General features: G+C 43.9%; 3 protein-coding genes across 8 annotated transcripts in view; 2 read left to right on the top strand and 1 right to left on the bottom strand.

The window, feature by feature from the left end:
- Window positions 1-18,283, top strand: part of LOC122866462 (protein NLRC3-like) — an 876,731-nt gene that overhangs the window by 113,919 nt on the left and 744,529 nt on the right. The window lies entirely within an intron of this gene.
- Window positions 1,382-11,187, top strand: cavin4b (caveolae associated protein 4b). Its single transcript, XM_044176250.1, has 2 exons — window positions 1,382-2,127; window positions 7,427-11,187. Exons 1-2 carry the CDS (start codon window positions 1,765-1,767, stop codon window positions 7,997-7,999), a joined length of 936 nt encoding a protein of 311 aa, XP_044032185.1. The 5' UTR covers window positions 1,382-1,764; the 3' UTR covers window positions 8,000-11,187.
- Window positions 9,746-18,283, bottom strand: part of dnah5l (dynein, axonemal, heavy chain 5 like) — a 61,944-nt gene continuing 53,406 nt past the window's right edge. The window contains exons 82-97 of one of the 2 annotated variants that reach the window (XM_044176121.1): window positions 17,948-18,118; window positions 17,583-17,834; window positions 17,237-17,363; window positions 17,019-17,140; window positions 16,788-16,937; window positions 15,951-16,115; window positions 15,000-15,217; window positions 14,691-14,746; window positions 14,120-14,241; window positions 13,674-13,824; window positions 13,096-13,295; window positions 12,774-12,962; window positions 12,504-12,636; window positions 12,201-12,409; window positions 11,828-12,049; window positions 9,746-11,570 (exon numbers count right to left, since the gene is read on the bottom strand). In XM_044176121.1, coding sequence (XP_044032056.1) covers window positions 11,340-11,570; window positions 11,828-12,049; window positions 12,201-12,409; window positions 12,504-12,636; window positions 12,774-12,962; window positions 13,096-13,295; window positions 13,674-13,824; window positions 14,120-14,241; window positions 14,691-14,746; window positions 15,000-15,217; window positions 15,951-16,115; window positions 16,788-16,937; window positions 17,019-17,140; window positions 17,237-17,363; window positions 17,583-17,834; window positions 17,948-18,118 — 2,718 coding nt within the window. In that variant the 3' untranslated portion in view covers window positions 9,746-11,339. Of the gene's footprint in view, window positions 11,571-11,827; window positions 12,050-12,200; window positions 12,410-12,503; window positions 12,637-12,773; window positions 12,963-13,095; window positions 13,296-13,673; window positions 13,825-14,119; window positions 14,242-14,690; window positions 14,747-14,999; window positions 15,218-15,950; window positions 16,139-16,787; window positions 16,938-17,018; window positions 17,141-17,236; window positions 17,364-17,582; window positions 17,835-17,947; window positions 18,119-18,283 lie in introns of those variants that run through there. The other variant, XM_044176122.1, reaches the window with a different exon arrangement.

Here is an 18,283-nt window from a genome sequence, read left to right as displayed (position 1 = left end):
TTGGTGTGGACACTAACCTTTACCAAGCAAACAAAGATCTACCCTTCAGAAATGTAGCCCACAAAGGTGATTTAATGGAAATAATCACTTGGTACAAAAACTATATGTACCAACCTTGGTTACATATAGAGAGCCTGTTGGTGCGTTTTATTTCAGCTACATTAGCTTTAGCTAGCTAAGACCATGCACCAACTCAATGTATTCCAGCTCAGATTCAGAAACAGATGATTTTGAAACATAAAGAGGAACTTGTTTCCAGGTGTTGGGGAGTATACTGCATATGTGAAACAAGTTGTAAATAGCCTTCAGTGTCTCCAGAGGGAGCTGTGTGAAGTCTGATAAATGTCCTCAAGTGTCACTTGTAGCCCCAACCAACGCTGACTGAGGTTTGAAAATGAAAAAAATCTGTTGGTGTGGAGAAGTGAGCTTACCAGACCTCTGTAGCCTGCTCATTTTCATGCCACCTAGAGAAAACCCACGTCTGTTTGCGTCCACTCACATCTTTCCATTGACTTTGTAAGCATGTGTACCACCACTAAAATTCCCGTTATGGTCTCAAAATTTACTTACTGTGTCTGATGTGAGTCTGAGAGGAAATTATGAAAATTAATACGCCACTGATTGGATACTACGACTGAAAATTGTCTCACCCTATCACAGTGAGTTGTGTTGGCTGCTGCTTGCTCATCTCCTCAGCTCCTCCCAGGCTCCACCCCATTTGCCCAAATTCGGACTATCTGGCTCCAGTAACTAACAAAGATGGCATGGGTGGTGAGTGTTAGCAGGAGGAATTCTTTTAGGAAACCTAGCTGTTGGCCTGGGGACGCCAAAAAAGTCTAAACCTGGAGGGAGGGATTAAGAGAGAACAAGTGAAAAGGTGACGGTTGATAGATGGATGATGGAGGAATAAATGGGAGGGGGTTTCCATTCCTTTTAATACACTCATCTCCCAAAGAGGTGCAGGGAGTCACTTTACCCTCACAGTATTTTTAGCAGCAGAGAACAGAGGGAAGCTGGATCCCATGTCACTCTTTATCTATCTCGCTCATTAACACATACATATCCGTTTTCATTTTTAAATGATCTGATTGATGGGAAGTTTGCAGGTAGTTCAGTGTTTCTCAAGGCCTTCAGAAGTCGAACATGACTTAATACCAAATTGGAATAAGATAAACTTGGAAAAAGCTCTCCGCTGGAGTATATTTACTTTTACAGTCTGGTCACTCCCTTTAAAATCTACAACTATATTGTTAAAACACAGATTAAACATTGTTAAAGCTCACTAATACTCATTCCTCTCAACTCTACCTCGTGTTTTACCTTCTCTCTCTTTTTAGCCTCACCATTGCCCCCTCCATCTCTCCCTCCCTACTCTTAACTTCTGTCATTCCTCCCACCCTCTCCCAGCAGGGTGGAGTCTATCAGTTGATCTGACCAGTTTCAGGGTGAACCACCAGTTGTACAGGGGTGATCCGGTACTCCTGGCCTCCTCCTTTCTCTCCTTCTCCTTCCAGAGGAGGTTTCTATGCCTCCTCCCCTATACTCCCTCTCTTTCTTTGGATCTCCGATGCCTCAACCCTGATCCTTCTATTTTTCATGGGTTCCAAGATTTCGCTGTTAATTACAACAGATCTCGCCGGAGCTTGTCTCTACTCTCCTCATCCCTTCTTCCCTTTTACATTTGGATCACTGGGTTCTAACAGTCGATCATCCAAGCAACCAGGCAACTAATAGACAGGTTAAAAAGCGAACCGACAAGCAAGTATGACAGACAAACCGGGCATGCCGACTGGTGGCGGAGATGATGCAGGAAGCATCATGGCGTTGCTGGAGCGTGTGGCGGGCCTCATGGACAGCGTCCAGACCACGCAGCAGCGCATGGAGGAGCGTCAGCTGGAGCTGGAGAACACGGTAAAGACCATCCAGACCGACATCGTCAAGCTGACCAGCGACCACGCCAACACCAGTTCCACTGTCGACAGGCTTCTGGAGAAGACGCGCAAGGTCAGCCGCCACATCAAGGACGTCAGGGTGCGTGTGGAGAACCAGAACATCAGGGTGAAGAAAGTGGAGGCCACCCAGGGCGACCTCCTGGCCAAGAACAAGTTCAGGGTGGTCATTTATCAGGTAAGATTCACAGATGTTTGGTCCTGTGGCTGAAAAGAAGAATCTGTTCCAATGTCAAGTACTTTTTGGTGTCTTTTGATACTTCATAGGTACTTTACGTGCACTGTAAATTGACCTTTGGGGTTCTGACCAACTGCCTCTTGGGAATTGATTACTAAAGTAATTATTCTTGTATCAGAGCAGTGTTGATTCTCTTCTGTAAAGGGTGTAGAGCATCAGGCTAACCTAAAGCTACATGACTAAATGCAGGATTCAAAGAAGGTAAACTGGTATACTGCCTTGTCAAAGTACAGGTATTCATAGGTCCAAAAGCTCGAACCCGATCTTAAACGGATTCCGTGGAAAACCCAACATGCTTAAATCTAAAAAAAAGAAGGGCCCTGAGGAGAGGGTGCCCGATCCAAAAAGAACCAATCTAAAAACACAGTGAATCCAAACAGACACAAATCTTGTGACAATACACAGGGATTCTAACCCTACCTGACCAGACTAGACTGAATATAATTTGCCCTGGTTGGGTCTTGGTTACAAAGAACCAAGTGAACCCATGAAGATCTTTAACATACAGTAGCAGTGCATCAAGGTTCTGTTTGTCACAACAATGGAACCTAAGAAAACAGTCTGGGGCATGCATTAATAGGGCATTAATATATGACTTAAATATCAACATCATAACTATATTGGTTATATATTATAATCACCAGTTCCTGGTGGGCACTTTCAACAGGAGACAAACTGAACTGTAGGACTAAAGAGGCCAGCTGTTGTGTGTCTACGCACTTCCAGACTGTCGGTACTGGCACCATTGATATTAAAACTAAATGAGATCTGCAGTATAGTCATGGTGTTTACTTGTGTTTAACTCGAGCCTTAAGAAGACACTGGTGACCACTGAGCGATGCGTTTTGGTCCCTGTTGATTCACATCTCTGAGTTCTTTTAACATTAATAAACTGTAGTAGCCGGCAAACATCTCAGTTTGTTCTGGGTGTTGAAATAGCAAAAAGCACGCACATGCACACACACGCACACACACGCACACACACACACAGACACAGACACAAGACTTCTTTTACTTCTTTGGCCTTCACAGTTAGCAGCTGCCAGCACGATGGTGACTTGGTTATTTTAGCCTTGGATAAACGTCAGTATGCTGAAAGGTTACACACAGATCTGGAGCTCATAGAGAGGGCTTTCACTTAGAAATAACAATTTGTGAATGATTATTTGGCTTTTATACTTTTGAAAACTGAATCCTCCAATCCTGACATGGTGCACGTGAAGACTGACTGATGGTTTCATTGTGGAAATTTGAGTGCAGCTCCAGCTTAGCTTTTCTTGCATTGTATTTCTCTTTGATTTTCGTACCTTGGCGCTGTTGCAAGGCGTTCCCCTTTTATACATGAGTTGAGTTTGGAATTGGTTCTTACATAATGGCTAGCTTCAGCCAAGCAATCTGATAGGTCAAAGATGCCATTGAATTTTGCAAACATTTGCCAAATTGATGAGATATCAATGCTCTACAAATGCCAATTTGTGCTCCTTCACCAAAAGGAGAAATAAACATGATAAAAAAACAAGATATTGTTCCACTAAAATGTTAAGTTGTAAAGGATTTAATGTCAGAGTTCTCACTGAGGTCATCATCATCAAAGACAGCTGCTTGACAATTTAGAGTGCAAACAACCAACAACTATTTTTGACTTGACGAAGATGCTGAATACAATTAGTTAGTTGTGTGCACACTATATACCATTAGCATGCTAACTGCATGCATCTTAGCATGATAACATTAGATAGGTAAATATCAGGATGTTAACATCAAGAGTTACAATGTATGAAACATGCAAGTTATCATGTTAACTAGCTTGTTGACTAGGATTAAATGTGAGAATAGCTCTGTGGGGTGCGGTTCATTACTGTAATCTGGACTCCGTAATGTACAGTGTCAGGTTGCAGTACGGTCAGTGAGGTCACATGTTGATTAAACCTGTGATTGGCTTGCTGCAGCTGCTGGATGTCAGACTGCATTGTGCACACTAGTGCTGTGTTCATATCATGTGGGATGGTAGGTAGAGATGGGAAAGATTCCCATGTTTTTGTCTTGCATTCACATTGGACAACTCAAAATGGTTGTATAATTGCCAAAGTTTTTAAAATTCCCCCTTTTTTTTTTACAATATCTGCGCATGGTAAGGTGTGGTTAAGATTAAGGAAAGATTGTGGTTACGGTGAACTAAAAGGCAAATGTTAATTGCAGGTCTGTGAAAGGACAAAATCCCTGCTCTCCTGCATGAAAGTCAGATGTGCTACATAACCATTCACCACCCCGACCTCCACACCGTTACTTTCCTCTTCTACATGCTGTAAAGGACACCCTAATTCCTGTATTGGCACTGGATGTAAACCGGACCAGCAGAACCATCCCATATGGATGTAATACCTAGGATACTAGGTCTGTATGTTTGGATTTCAGAGAGCAAGGAGTTAATGATCTGGATATGAATTGCTACACAGAGCAATGCACTTATTTGAATGAAAATGTTTGGTTATTACAGTAAACAAAATAGTGTGGATGCCTTAATTAATGTGACCCAATCGTCAAAGGTCTGATGCAGCTCTCTTGCAGTACATGTACCAACTTACACACACTCACCAAATTAATGCTGTTATTACTCTACTCTAATGCAGTACTGGGAAACAAAAACCAAATGAAAATACACTTTTTGGGGTTTCTGTGAGAGGAAATATTCACTGAAAAGGTTTTCTCTAATTTCTCTGTGGTATTTTAAATCACAGCTAGTTATGGCCTTCCACAAGTCCTTTTTTTACCCCACTAATAAAACAAATTAAAGTGTGTTCAGTTAGCAGAGCTGCTGTAGTTTCTGTACTGTAAGTGACTGTGCCAGCTGAGCGCTGACAGACCAGGTTATTCTGAGTCTGAACCTCCACCATCTCCTAATATAGCTGTCTGCTCTCTCTGCCTTCCTCTCTGTATTAGCTAACGACGATCTCCTGGACGAGCGTCCCGACAAATTTTAGTTAGACTGATGGAAGAAAGATCCTCTCAGTCAGCCAGAGCAGAACCTGTGGGGGTTCACCACATAACTGTAATGTCATGGGGTTAGATGGGCTCATGACCTTTGATCCTCCCACTCTGACCACTCCTCCCTGCCCACAGTTTAACAGAGCAGTTAGGCCATCAAGCTGAAGTCTTAACTTCTTGTGCTCTATTACGTTATGTTATATTAACTGTCTTTGAGCTGCTGTTCAGTCTTGTTGTTCTGTGTAGCAATTGGATACTCTTCTGACTGCCAATATTTAAATAAGTTGCACAGGAAGTGACACATTTACTGACAAATTTATAGTTTCATGCACTGAAATTAACAGCAAAACTCAAGTAGTGGATAAACTTTGGAACTTGTTTTTTTGTTTTGTTTTTTAAACGGGACTGGGTATTGAACCTCAGTACTTGTGTGTGTAGCACTGAGTCTTGAAACATGTAAAGGACCGAAAGTTGGCATCACCAGTAGTGAGATAAGAAGATAGATAACAATCTCAAGCTTGTATGATAAGTGTGGAGCTGGAGTCAGGACGTGGTTAGCCTAGCTTAGCATAAAGACGAAGCAGGGGGAAACAGCTAGCCTGGCTGTGTCCAAAGTTCTGAAATTCACCTACCAACACCTTTAATCCCTCATGGATTAACACGTTGTTAATCCGTTTTAGGAAGGATTTGTGTGATGGAACTATATCTTCTTGAACAACAGTGTATTCATCTGCCCAGTGATTCTGTGCAATATCTCTGCCTATATTTCGAGTTACCAGATACAGTCAGTGAACACAGGTTTTGGTCTCTGTACAGGCATGAGGGTACCAAATCTGGCAACAGACTTCAGGAAGCTGCGCAGTCACTGCGCCAACTGTTGTTCAACAAATAATAGTTCCAACATGTTACTCCCCCAAATCCACACAAGCAGAAATGTAAAAAACAGAAACGATACATAAATGTGTTGATTAGTGAGCTTTAGATGAGTTGGTAGGTAGGCGTATTTTTGAACTAGGCTTACTTTTAGTTTGTTAGCAGACTCTGCTACATGCTGCTGCTGTGTAGCTCAATTATCTCTGTTATGCATTCTGTCAAAGCCTTGAAAATGTCAGCCTCTCTATCGGGTATCATATAGTGCCTATGATGCATGTAATCAAAGATCCTGATGATTCCATTAGCATGCTACAGACTAGTTTGCTAACGAGCATGAAGGTTCATTCAACTTTATGGATCATCATCCAGGACTGATCTAAAAACCGCAAATTCCTCAGATGACAGGACTGAATATTAATGGTAGTCAGTTTTTTTTTTTTTTTTTTTTTTTACATTTTCTAACTTTGTCCCTTGATTTCCAGCTCAGGTGTTGTCGTTCTTGGAGGTTGAAGGTGGTCCCCAGTAAATTTATGGCCCCACAAAGTCAGCTTAGTACATCTGTCCAGGTCACATTTCACTACAGATCACAATGCAGAAAACTGCCTCTCTAAACTGCTGAACATGATTAACATTGACTTAAACTGCTCATTACTAATCAGCCTTTCTCCTCAAATGTACTCAAACAGATTTTGGTGGATAGTTTTAGGACCAGAAACACCAAATACGCCGCACCCTGTGACTGGTTGTCAAATGGTATTTCTTTACTTTTTTAAGCTTCTACTAGGTTTTGGGTAACCCTGTGTTTACTTGTGGAACTCAGGTTGCTGTTCACCAGTATTAGGCTGCTGTTGTACTTGTCAGCTCCCAATATGAATGATCCTGAATCAGGGTGAACCGTCCTAAAGTGAATTACGTCTGCAGAGATCTGGGTCAGTTTGCAGCTTCGACCTCAACATTTTTGCTCCTTTTCATGTTCAGTGTAACCTGATCTTTGAGTTACAGACCGATGCACGCCATGACGTGGCCTGAAGCTGAAAGTGATCCAGCTTTGCTCCGTATGCTGCTGCTCGTTGATATGTTTAGCTTCCTGCAGCCGAGCGCTGAGCTGCAGAAACAGGTGCTGCAGTTTATTTATGGAGGCAGGATCAAGCCTACACGCTAACAGCTGAAGTCTACATGACACATTTTAACCAGAGACAGTTTTAAGACTGACATCAATGATAAACAATTAAACTTTGTCCATCTGAATAAGAAGAAAAACAAATCATTTTTTTTATTAACTAAATGCACGGCATGTTTTTCACCAGCACAAAGTCTGATTTATCATCATGTAATCATGATGTCCCAGGTTCACACTCTGTTCTGTGTTCTACTCCCTCAGGGTGACCAGGAGGTGAAGGCCGTCACACCAGGCAATGAGCCAGCAGAACCCAGCGGCAGCACCGGCGCCAGAGCCGAGGTGGAACCGGACAAGTTTGAGCTCCCTCCAGAGTCGGATGAGGAGTACATGGTGGTGGAGGAGGCAGACTCCTCGGCGGCCGGCCGCATGAAGAAGACGGGGCTGACGCGCATCGAGAGCTTCAAAGCCACCTTCTCCAGGGAGAATATGAGCAAGACCCGCGAAAACCTGGGCACCAAGGTCAACAAGTTCGGCGAGCGCATCGTGACGGCCGAGAGGCGTGAAAAGATCCGCCAGTCCGGCGAGAGGCTGAAGCAGTCCGGCGAGAGGCTGAAGGAAACCATCACCAAGAGCGTCCCGGCCAAGCTCAACCTGAAGAAGGAGAGGACTGTGGCTGAGGGCCAGGAAGGAGCCGAGGGCGCCACGGAGGGAGCCATGCCCGTCCCTCCTCCTAAGGGCCGCAAGGGCAGCCCGGATGCTGCCAAGGCGGCTGACGATGAGGGCAAGACGGAGGAGTCTGAGGTGCCGATGTACGACATGAAGCAGCTATCGTAAACCGTGAGACAGTGACAAGATCTGGGCCGTTTTCTTTGGACCACTGAGACCGCACAGAGGGAGTGAAAGAGAAGTTTTTAAGGTCGCTGCTACCAAGCAGAGCTGCAAGACGAAATAATGAAGATTAACATTTGTTTGAACGTTGTTGAAGGAAGTGAGCAGAGAACAGGCCGGTCACAGATCCACCCTGACTGAACATCAAGACAACAACCAAACAGATTCCTGAAATCATTGAGGTCTTTCATATGCAGTTATGTGTGTTCTGGACATTTATTATCAAATCAGCAAATATATATAGTATTTTTTTGTTTTGTGTTCAATAAACACTGACTTTGGAAAATAAATGAACAAAGTGTTCAGACTTCTCCATAAAACTTCGTCACACCGCTGCTGTTCGCTTGTTTTTGCATGTTGATGAGGTTGAAATGTTGGATGATAAAGCTATAACGGGGTTACGGTACGTGAAATGATTAAAGTTAAAAGGCTAAAAACTGTTTGTCACTGGGGACTTGAATAAACGTAACAGTGAGAAAAAGAACTAATTAGTGTTTGGAGGCAACAATCAGGAGGGGAGGCTGTTTGTTCCTGCAGAGGACCTGCATTACACATATTGACACATAGACCCAAGACCCATGGCAAAAGAATGGGACCCTACCCGGACCCAGTTAGATATAGAATATAATTTGGACCTATCCCGATATAAATCCTGGGTCGGGTCTTGGTCACTAGGAACAGAGAGAACCCGTGAAGACCTCTAGTTTGCGTAAGTGGAAAATGTATCAAGCACTTTGTCTGTTCTGCAGCTACGAGCAGATTTAAAATGAGTAAGACCTGAAAATCTGTGTTTGCTAGAATACTTACGGAAACAGTAAATGACCGATAGGTTAGCGAGCTGAAGAGGCTCTAAATAAAACCACATTTTGTTTTACCACCATTACATAAGTAAAATACTTCTAATACAGCATCATTGAAGTCTACGTTTAAAAGCCTTTAATTATTGATTGATTAATAAACATCTAAATAAAGGATTAATTCATATTTAAAATGTGTATAAAGTTTTTGTGTGTTAGTGTTACACATGGGTGAGTGCGAGATTTGTCCAAACAGTCTTGTAGCTACAGTATTAATTAGCATTTGGCCACTGACTGGTGAAAATATTCCACGCTGGGAAAAATTATCAGAATTTCTGATTAATTTTGAAGGAAATGGTTTTTTTGGTGTGTAAACAGAGGAACTCACAAAATTCTGATTAGTTTTATTTTTGAACAGGGGTCAAACTACCAGATCCAGCCTGCGAGTAAACTTCACGAGGCCCCCTCAACATCTTAAGAATTTATTGTTAAATTATTTATTCTAAATCCATTTTCCTCACATTTTCAATTTCCCCCCAGTCTTTTATTTAAAAGTAATTATTTTATTTTAGAGCAAAGCTACAAATTGGAGCATAAAATCTGGTTTTGTATTTTACATTTAGCACTAACTGTGCAACTCATTAACATGAACTCTTTAGCTGTGACCGACAGCAGTTTTCACCTGCCAGCAGTGCTATAACAGCACTGTCGCTGTTTATTCTGTAAGCAAACCTTGTAACTTTGATGTTTGATGACAATCAACATTTTTACAGCATCGTTGGTGTTTTTAACATTAACAGCGAGTGACTGCATGGCTGTCACATTAAAGCAGGTTTGTGTTTGTCATCTTGAGAAAATAAAAGTTCCCTTGAATCTTTTCTGTAACCAAAGTGAATCCAGTAAAGAGAGATTTTTTATTAGAGAAGCTGTTACAACTTGATATAATACAACAGTACAAGCTTGATATAAAGATCAGTAGTTATTTTAATTAAAAAACAACACTAGGTCTCACTGTAGATGAGTGTCAGTGTATTATTTGTGTGTATCGGTTAATAAATCTGTATGAATTCCTCCTGATGCTGTTCTTCAATAAAGAAGCAAACGTCACTGTCACAACAGACAGCAGTTTTTAGGGATTTACTCCTAAATCTTCACAGCTCTCAGTATCGTTAACACACACAGCAGAAAAGTCCGACATTCTTTAACTTCAGAGATGAAGCCCAAAAACATTTCATTTCAAACGTGATTCGTGTCTTTAAGGGACGGAACTCAAACTTCTAAGAGACGAAAGAGTTGATCAAAGTCTTATTTGATTAATAATAAGCTTTACCTTCTTAAAACAGAGTATATCAGTTTAGAAAACTGAAGTTACATTAAGTATGATTCTTTAGCTTATCAGCAACCCAACAAATCACCGTCCTCGCTAAGAGACGAGAGAAAATCTGTGCTGGAATCTGGATTTTAGGAATTAAAGAGAAAGTAAAGCAACAAATCAAACTCCAGAGAAAAACTCTGAGCAGCACAGTGCCGAGAAGCTGTGTGTAAAGGAACAGTCTGACATGTAGTACAATGTTCTTGTCCGAGGTTTCAGATATCTGTGTAATCTGTGTGTGTGTCCGGTTTAGAGTGAACCGCTCACACACACACACACACACACACTCGTCACTGCTGCGTCGGAGCTTCTGTGTCTTGTTAGTTTGATTTGTTCTTTGTTTTGTAGGTTTGGGTGCTTTAGGTGAGTTTTTGTGTTTAAGTTTGTTTCAAACGTTATTGGGGCTTTGGGGTTTAAGAGTGTCTGTGTTTTGTTTTTATGGGTATTTTTTAGAATAGTGACTAAGATGTTGTGTTGTGAAATTATACAGTGTAAAAATAAACTTAGCGCTCTCTGGTGGACACACTGTGTAATGAAGACACTGTTTCTCAATGAGCTCAGACATTTCTGACTTTCACTGTTACGGTCAAAAGGTACTCAAAACCAAAAACTTTCTCTTAACAATTGTGTCTACAAAATAAAATCTGTCTTCAGCTTTTTGTGGCGGGTTTCAACTGATATCAGGAAGCAGGTCAGCCAATGTGCCAAATCCCTGTTATTCATCTAATATCACACAAATGACACTTTATATTACAAAGCATAATCAAAAATAGTGAATACACCACTTCACTCTGTTGAAATATTTGATATGGTGTATTTCCTCATCAGTTGTGTTATATTTGCTGTTTCGGGGCCATGAACCTCAGCTTACTGAAGCGCTTTAACTTTCAAGTCTCTGCTACTTGATTTAAATAGAAATTAAGTAAAACCAAAGAAGAAGATCCAGGATTTGGAAAATCAAAATCCGCGGGAAAGTACAATATATGTGATTTGTAGTAAATGGGCTAAAACGAGGAAATAAAATGTCCCTGTTTGGTCCTTTAAATGCTCCTTAACCACACCAATCATCCGTCTGCAGCGGAACAGCAGAGGATGTGGTCACTCACAGGTCGGAGCATCACTTGCAGTCGCAGAGCAGCGCGGCGCCGCGCAGCGTCCAGTGCTCCGCCGGCTGCACGCTCCTCAGCTGCAGAGAGAAGATGAAGTTCAGGTCGGTCCGACGCGGCTTCTTGTAGACCGGACACGAGTACAGGCTGACCGCCCCCCCACCGGGCTGCCGCTTACTGTCGGCCATGTTGGCGGAGCTGACGGCGTAGACATGGACCACGGGGAGGGGGGTGAAGAGGACCTGAGACGAGACAGCAGAGAGGATCATGGGAGTCACTTTATTATTTTATCATTACTTATTATTTAATTTCATCATTCATTTTTTCTTTTCATTTAGTTTTTCTTTTATATTATTTCATATTTCTTTAAAGAAATGCAGTATTTTCTTTTTGATTTGTTTTAGATTATTTGACCTTCGATGTATATTCTTTTATTTGATTACTTACTATTAAAAGTTGAATTTATTATTATAATTTATTAGTTTAGAAATAGACTAACCTTGGGCAGGGCCTCAGTGAGTTTGGCGCCGCGCCGGTCCCATCCCGCCCCGTCCAGGAAGAGGCCATAGATATAGACTCCGCCCACATCCTCTGGAGGCGGAGCCGACACATCCTCCCTCATCATCTTGGTGACATCGTTGCTAATGGTGACGGTATCCAAGGCCCAGCCCCTTGACAGGTTGGAGCGCGTTGTCTCCTGGCGCATGGCGGTCAGAAAACCCTTCGAGAAAAACCACACACACACACACACACACACACACACACACACACACACAACACACACACACACACAAAGATGGTTGGACGAGACTGAGGCCAAATGTTTCTCTCTCGGCTTTCATCGTCCTTGCGTTGACGCAGTCTGAACCGACCTGTGGGTTGAAGAAGCCGGTGAGCCAGAACTGGTTCGGTCGGCCGGCGCTGATCCAGCCGCTGAGCTGCTGGTTCCTCTCCAGCAGCTCGCTGAACCAGAAGCCCAGCGTGGCTGACGGCCAGCTGAGCCGCAGCCACAGGCGAGGGATCCGCGCGTCGAACATGCAGTCGAGAGCGTCGCGAAGGTCCTCCGACATGATGATGGTGCCTGCAGACAGACACAGAAAGCAAACTGACTGTTGTCTTATTGTTGACATTGTGTGTGTGTGTGTGTGTGTGTGCGTGCGCCCGCGGAAACTGACCGTCGATGGCCAGTTTGAGGTCAGTGAGCGTGCTCCGTACGCTGCTGATGACTCGCTGCATGCGGTCCACTTCCTGTCGCAGGAAGATGTTCATCGGCTGAAGTGGACCCATCTTCTGCAGTTGACCTTTGACCTTCAAAACACTCAGAGTTACTCGACATTCTGCAGAGACCTATGACGTGCGTCTGTGTGATTAGATTGCTTCATTATGTAATATAATATCTTGTCTAAATTTGTTTGGAGCGCGCCCGTTCGGCACTGAACACACACCTCATGGGGCACGTAGTCCGGTGGCAGCTTCTCCAGCATCTCACTGGCTAGTCTCTGTACGCTGGCCTCCCGGGTCTCTCCGGCCCCGCCCCCGCTGTCCTTCGGTTGGATGTTGATGATGGTGCTGAGCGTCTCATTGGCCAGGTTGGTCTGGTAGGTGATGTCAGCGTTGGGGTGGAGCCCAAAAACCTGCAAACGGGAAGATAACGGTTCAATGCTGAAGCTGCTGGACTGTGAGCTCCTCTGTGTTCTCATGAGCTCCGCAGCAACGAGTCAGCAAAGCACTTGTGTGTAGGCTTGGTGTTTCTGAGCGTGCTCTGACCTCAGGTGAGTCGACCAGCGGCAGGCCCTCGATGTGCTGCAGGACGTCCTGGACCGTCTTGGCCTTGCCGGGGATGCTGTAGCCCTTATAGAAGAAGAACTTGTCGCTGAAGGTGTTCTCGCTGAACCACACACGAGTGAAGGTGTTGAGGAGACGTTTGTCCAAGTCGTCTGTCACCCGGCCGCCATACTGGACCTCACCTGGGTATGACATGAAGAAACAGGGTCAGGTGGAAGCTTTTATCTAATAATTATCTAATAAATGAATTATCTAATATTGCGAGCACTCTGACTGCATTTTCTGAGGGGGGGCGTTCTTCTTTCTTCTCGTTTACCCGGCCTGTCGTCGTCTCTTGTTGTGTCGCATTTGGTCAGGTCCTGTACGGTCATGTTGTATCTCGGCGTATCGGATCTCATCTGACTTCCAGCTTTTAAAATGTGGCTATAGTGTATGAATTTTTTTGTATGAAAGTTGTTTAGAGTTTGAGTCCTCGGTTACATAATGTGATGGATGAAACCCAGTCTGGTTCGGGAGTTTCTGGTCTGGTAAAGAGCAGAGCAGATTTAAAGAGGTCTAACCCAGCATGTAGCGCAGGCAGCTCCAGTTGACTCCTCTCTTTGAATCCAGGTCGTCCAGGTGGTTCTGCACAAACTGCATGCTGGAGGTAAAATCGGCCTGGTTGAACTCGTAGGGGATGTTCCAGCCCAGAGGACCGAACTTACGACGCTCCTGACGGGAGGACAAAGGAAGGGAGACGTGAAGAAAGAGGAAAAAGGATGAGAATTATTTCCAAATCATATGAATCACTTCTTAGATGGATTTCCTTCCTCCTTCCTTCCAAGAAGCCATTCATTTCACTTCATTGCTATGAGAATCATCTCGCAGAGACTTTAAACTTTCTGTGCTCAACATTTGAATCAGTCAATAGTTATATCATTTTGTGGTTTTCTAAACCTCTGAACAAGCAGAGAGAAGGGTCATGGTAAAAAGGATGTGAATTTGGTCGTTCTGCCAGTAAACAGACCTGCACAGTGGTGTGTAGGAAGGCCACAGCGTACAGCAGAGGTTTCCACTGAGGCAGGTTGCTGATCTCTAACTGATCCTGAGTGACGCCATTAAAAGTCCTCTTCAGACCAGCTTTCATCCCTGATGAAGAGCGAGGAGCAAAAACTAATTACAAGATGCAACACAGGACAACGTGATAATATATGGCTCAACAAGAAAAGACACAGCAATATAGAGATGACAAGATACGACGACAACAAGGTACTACAAGAGAAGATGCGTCATATCACGCAGCTTTGTCTCATGTCATAAGACGCAACACAAGATATAAAATGACTATATATATATATATATATATATATATATATACACACTTGATATTGGGGCATTATTAATGAATTATATGTCAATCAATCAATTAGCCGTGATAAAACCAAACATAAAGAGCGCCAGAAGCCTAATATATAGCAAAATATATCTATCAAGGAGCAGGAGGAAGGCTCGGGGAGCTGACGAAGACCATAAAGGTGAAGAACTGGGTTCAGTGACAAACAAAGGAGCTAACCGGACTTCAGAGAGGAGTTTCTTACCAAGAGGAGCTTCATTGGTGAACTTGATGGAGGACTGAAGGAAGGTGATGGGGAATCTGTACACACACACACACACACACACACACACACACACACACACACACACACACACACACACACACACACACACACACACACACACACACAGTGAAATTACAGAAGCTAAAAGCCTTCGCTTAAAAATGTGCTTCATCATATCCAGCTGAGACTGAGTTAGTTTGTCCTCTGGCGCCACCCTCAGGACAAACGTTATGTTTTAGCTCTGCTGCTGGTTTTGCTCTGGCGTAAGGAACACTCTAGCAGGGCTACCTGGGGTGCACGTCGGTCGTCAGCCACACCCGGAAACCTTTGTGCACGCTCTCCGGTGTTGCCGTGGTGACCGTCTCCAGCAGCTCGTCCAGGAAGTCCAGTCCCAGGTGGCAGTTCTGGAGGAGGAGCCAGCCGCCGTCCGTCATGCTGTTGGCCAATAGCCTGCGAGCGTGAACCTCTTGGCCCTGCCCCATGGAAATGGGGCGGCACGGCGCCCCCTGCAGGCAGAGACCAGGACTCTGCTGTTCATCTGTTCTCATGCTGACACCCATTAATTTTCCATCTACTCATCCGTCACAACACCTTTTCATCATTTTTTCTATCTAAGGCTCGTTGTTAGTTATCTTTTTTTTACCAAAAGACATCCAGGTTTTTAAAAAGCAGCATTTCAGTCTGGACTGATTTTTGGGCTTATAATAAAAAAAATCAAGAGAAAAACTGGGAGAAAATGTGTCTGAGCTGTTGATTATGTCCTTTAAAAGGTTTCCAAAGTCACATTTGAACTTTTAGTATTTTGAATTATTGATGTTTTAAATCAGATTTTCACCTGATTTTTAATACACTGATAAATTCCCAGGTTTGAAGACTGATTGTAATGAGCCCTACTCATATCCGCCCCAACTACTATCAATATATGGATCCATTAACTGTTCATCATCATCAGTCCTTCCTTTATCCCCTCCGTCTCCAGCCGGTCGTAGTGAAACGTCTCTCAACCCCTTCATGTATTTCTGTCCATTAACTGATCATCTATACATATATTTTCTAATCTTCCTTCCATTCCCTGATCAATTCATTATCTCCTTTTGCATCCACCTTTTGTAATTTACTGCACTTAAAAAAAATCCCCCAAACATCCATCCTCCCATCGTTTACTGCTCCTCCACCCACTGATTTATTTTCCATATTATTCTTTATCTCTCCACCCATTCATTCATCCCAGTCATTCACCTTGTTCTTGGCCAGTCTCTCTATGTTTTCAGTCGGGTCAGAGCCCATCGACAGCAGACAGACCATCGGCGTCCCGCTGTCACTCTCTGCCAACATGGCGTCCAGGTCCAGAACCAAACCTTCAGCATACTGTTGACCCAGAGACTCCGAGATGTAGCGACGCGCCTGCTCAACACACACAAATACACCTGCTACATTTATTTAAATGCTCTGACTATTAGCATGACATCACTGACCGTTAGCATGACATCACTGACCGTTAGCATGACATCACAGACTGTTATGACATTTCTCTACATTGGACTCACATCTCTTACTTTAGCATTATAATATTACCTCCGCTACCATTACATCTTTAGGACTACATCTCTTAGCGTTACATATCTATATGTTAGCTACACATCTGTAACTGTTAGCATCCCATCTCTAAATGACTCCAAATCAAATGTTTCATCAATAGTTCTTTATTATTAAAAAGGGAATATCTTTGGGGAAATATCAGAAATGTTTGTGGGGCGGTGTCTGTGTTTGATTGACAGCTGGCAGGCTGCCAGAGTGCCGCTGGTTCATGTCATGGGCACGCCATCATGAAACTTAGAAACATAAAATATTAATTTCTCCCTTTTGGTTTCTGAAGGACAAGTGATTTACAGAGCAGTCGGACTTTATTTCAGACTGTTAGCATAAAGTCTGGGCAACCTAGCATTAAAGAACATTTCCACTACACATTATTCTTGCCCTACAACTGAGTGTGAACTGCTCTGAATTAAGCACTAGTGTGGTCTTAGTTAGTTTGTCCTGCTGTTGTTTATGAATTGCAGCGTTTAGCAGTCAGACCTGAGCAGTGGTTCGGTCGGGACACCAGCTCCGGATGAGCAGAAGCTTCCGGAAGGTGTCGAGCTTTTCCTCGTACCCATCAGGCAGCGCGGCGTCCTCTGGCGCCGGGTGGTCGAACCACGTCCTCCAGGCACGCTCGTTCTGGCTCACCTGGACACAAGGAAACATAACTTCTGTAGGTCTGTGTGTTCCAGCTTTACCTGCTCTAATGTCAACGGATTTGGGTTCTACCTGGGTCAGGATCTGGGTGAATGGCGGCAGGCCGGACAGCTGCACCAGGTTGAGCCAGGTCTGATCCAGGATCCAGCGCCGTGGTTTGGATTCTACAGAGTTCAGATCCAGAGAGGCTCCGCCTACACACACACACACAAACAGCATTTACAGTCAAATTATTTTGGTTAGAAAAGAAAAGGATGGAGAGAGGAGGAGGAAGAGGATGGCTGTGTGACCTTTGACGAAGGTGAGCACCTCGGGGTGCGAGATGTTTCTGGCCTGAAGGTCGATCTTCAGAGCCAACAGCAGAGTGAACAGCAGTTTGTGTTCCTCATACAGACTCCTGGCTGTGTAACAGTACACCTGAGGGAGGGGCAAACAGGAAGTCAGTCAGTTACACCTGCAGTATACTGTACGTCCAAACAGGCTTGGATTGCCACAGTGCGTGTAGACCGGACAGTTACACTTTCTACATCTAAATAGGTCAGAATCACCTTAACAAATAAAAAATTGCAGATTAGATCATGTCTTTTATTGACGGATGACTTAAGGGTCACATCTCTGGCTCGGACTAAACGGCACCTGGTAGGTGAGGAAGCTGATGATGTTGCTGATGCGTTTGGAGGTGAGCTGCGACTTGGTGGAGTGCTGCATGGACGAGTCGAAGAGCCCCAGGAACTGCCGCAAAGACGTCTGGTACATGACGTTGACCAGCGACATCTCCACGATCAGGAAGTAGAGGATGCTCCCCCTGGTGGCCACTGGCCGGTACTCCTCCCTGGCCTGGTTGATCTTCACCTCCGTCTCTGCTGCAACCGACAGCTTCTCACTCACCTGGAAGACAAAAGAGAAGATTGCTTTGTTCTTCTGTGGTTAGTTTCCTTCAAATCAGAGAAACTTTATTTTGTGTTGGATGACAAAGAGTAGACACAGACAGGGAGCAGTACCTCCTGAGCAGTGGTCTTGGTCACCCTCAGAACCTCGATCAGAGACTGGTCCTCCACTAGGGACCCCTGGGTGCTGGTCAGCCTGAACAGCAGACTGTCCTCCAGCTCCTGCATCTTCCTCTTGTTGGACGTCACCTCCTCTAAGAGCTTTACTCGCTCCGCCTCCAGCTCCTGGTGGGACGTCAGATTCATATTTATGTAGATGTTTAAGGTTCAGGATTTGGGCAGGTATCACTGCACAGGCATTGACTTATAATTAGTGATGTGTTTTACATAGTTACAGTTATTAGTATCCCATTTGTACCAATCCACTGGACATAGAAGCAATCCTTCTTA

The sequence above is a fragment of the Siniperca chuatsi genome, linkage group LG19 (genome assembly GCF_020085105.1).
Source record: "Siniperca chuatsi isolate FFG_IHB_CAS linkage group LG19, ASM2008510v1, whole genome shotgun sequence".
Taxonomy (NCBI): Eukaryota; Metazoa; Chordata; class Actinopteri; order Centrarchiformes; family Sinipercidae; genus Siniperca; species Siniperca chuatsi.
Note: the sequence above shows the minus strand (reverse complement) of the source record. Positions and strands in the feature narration are given on the sequence as shown.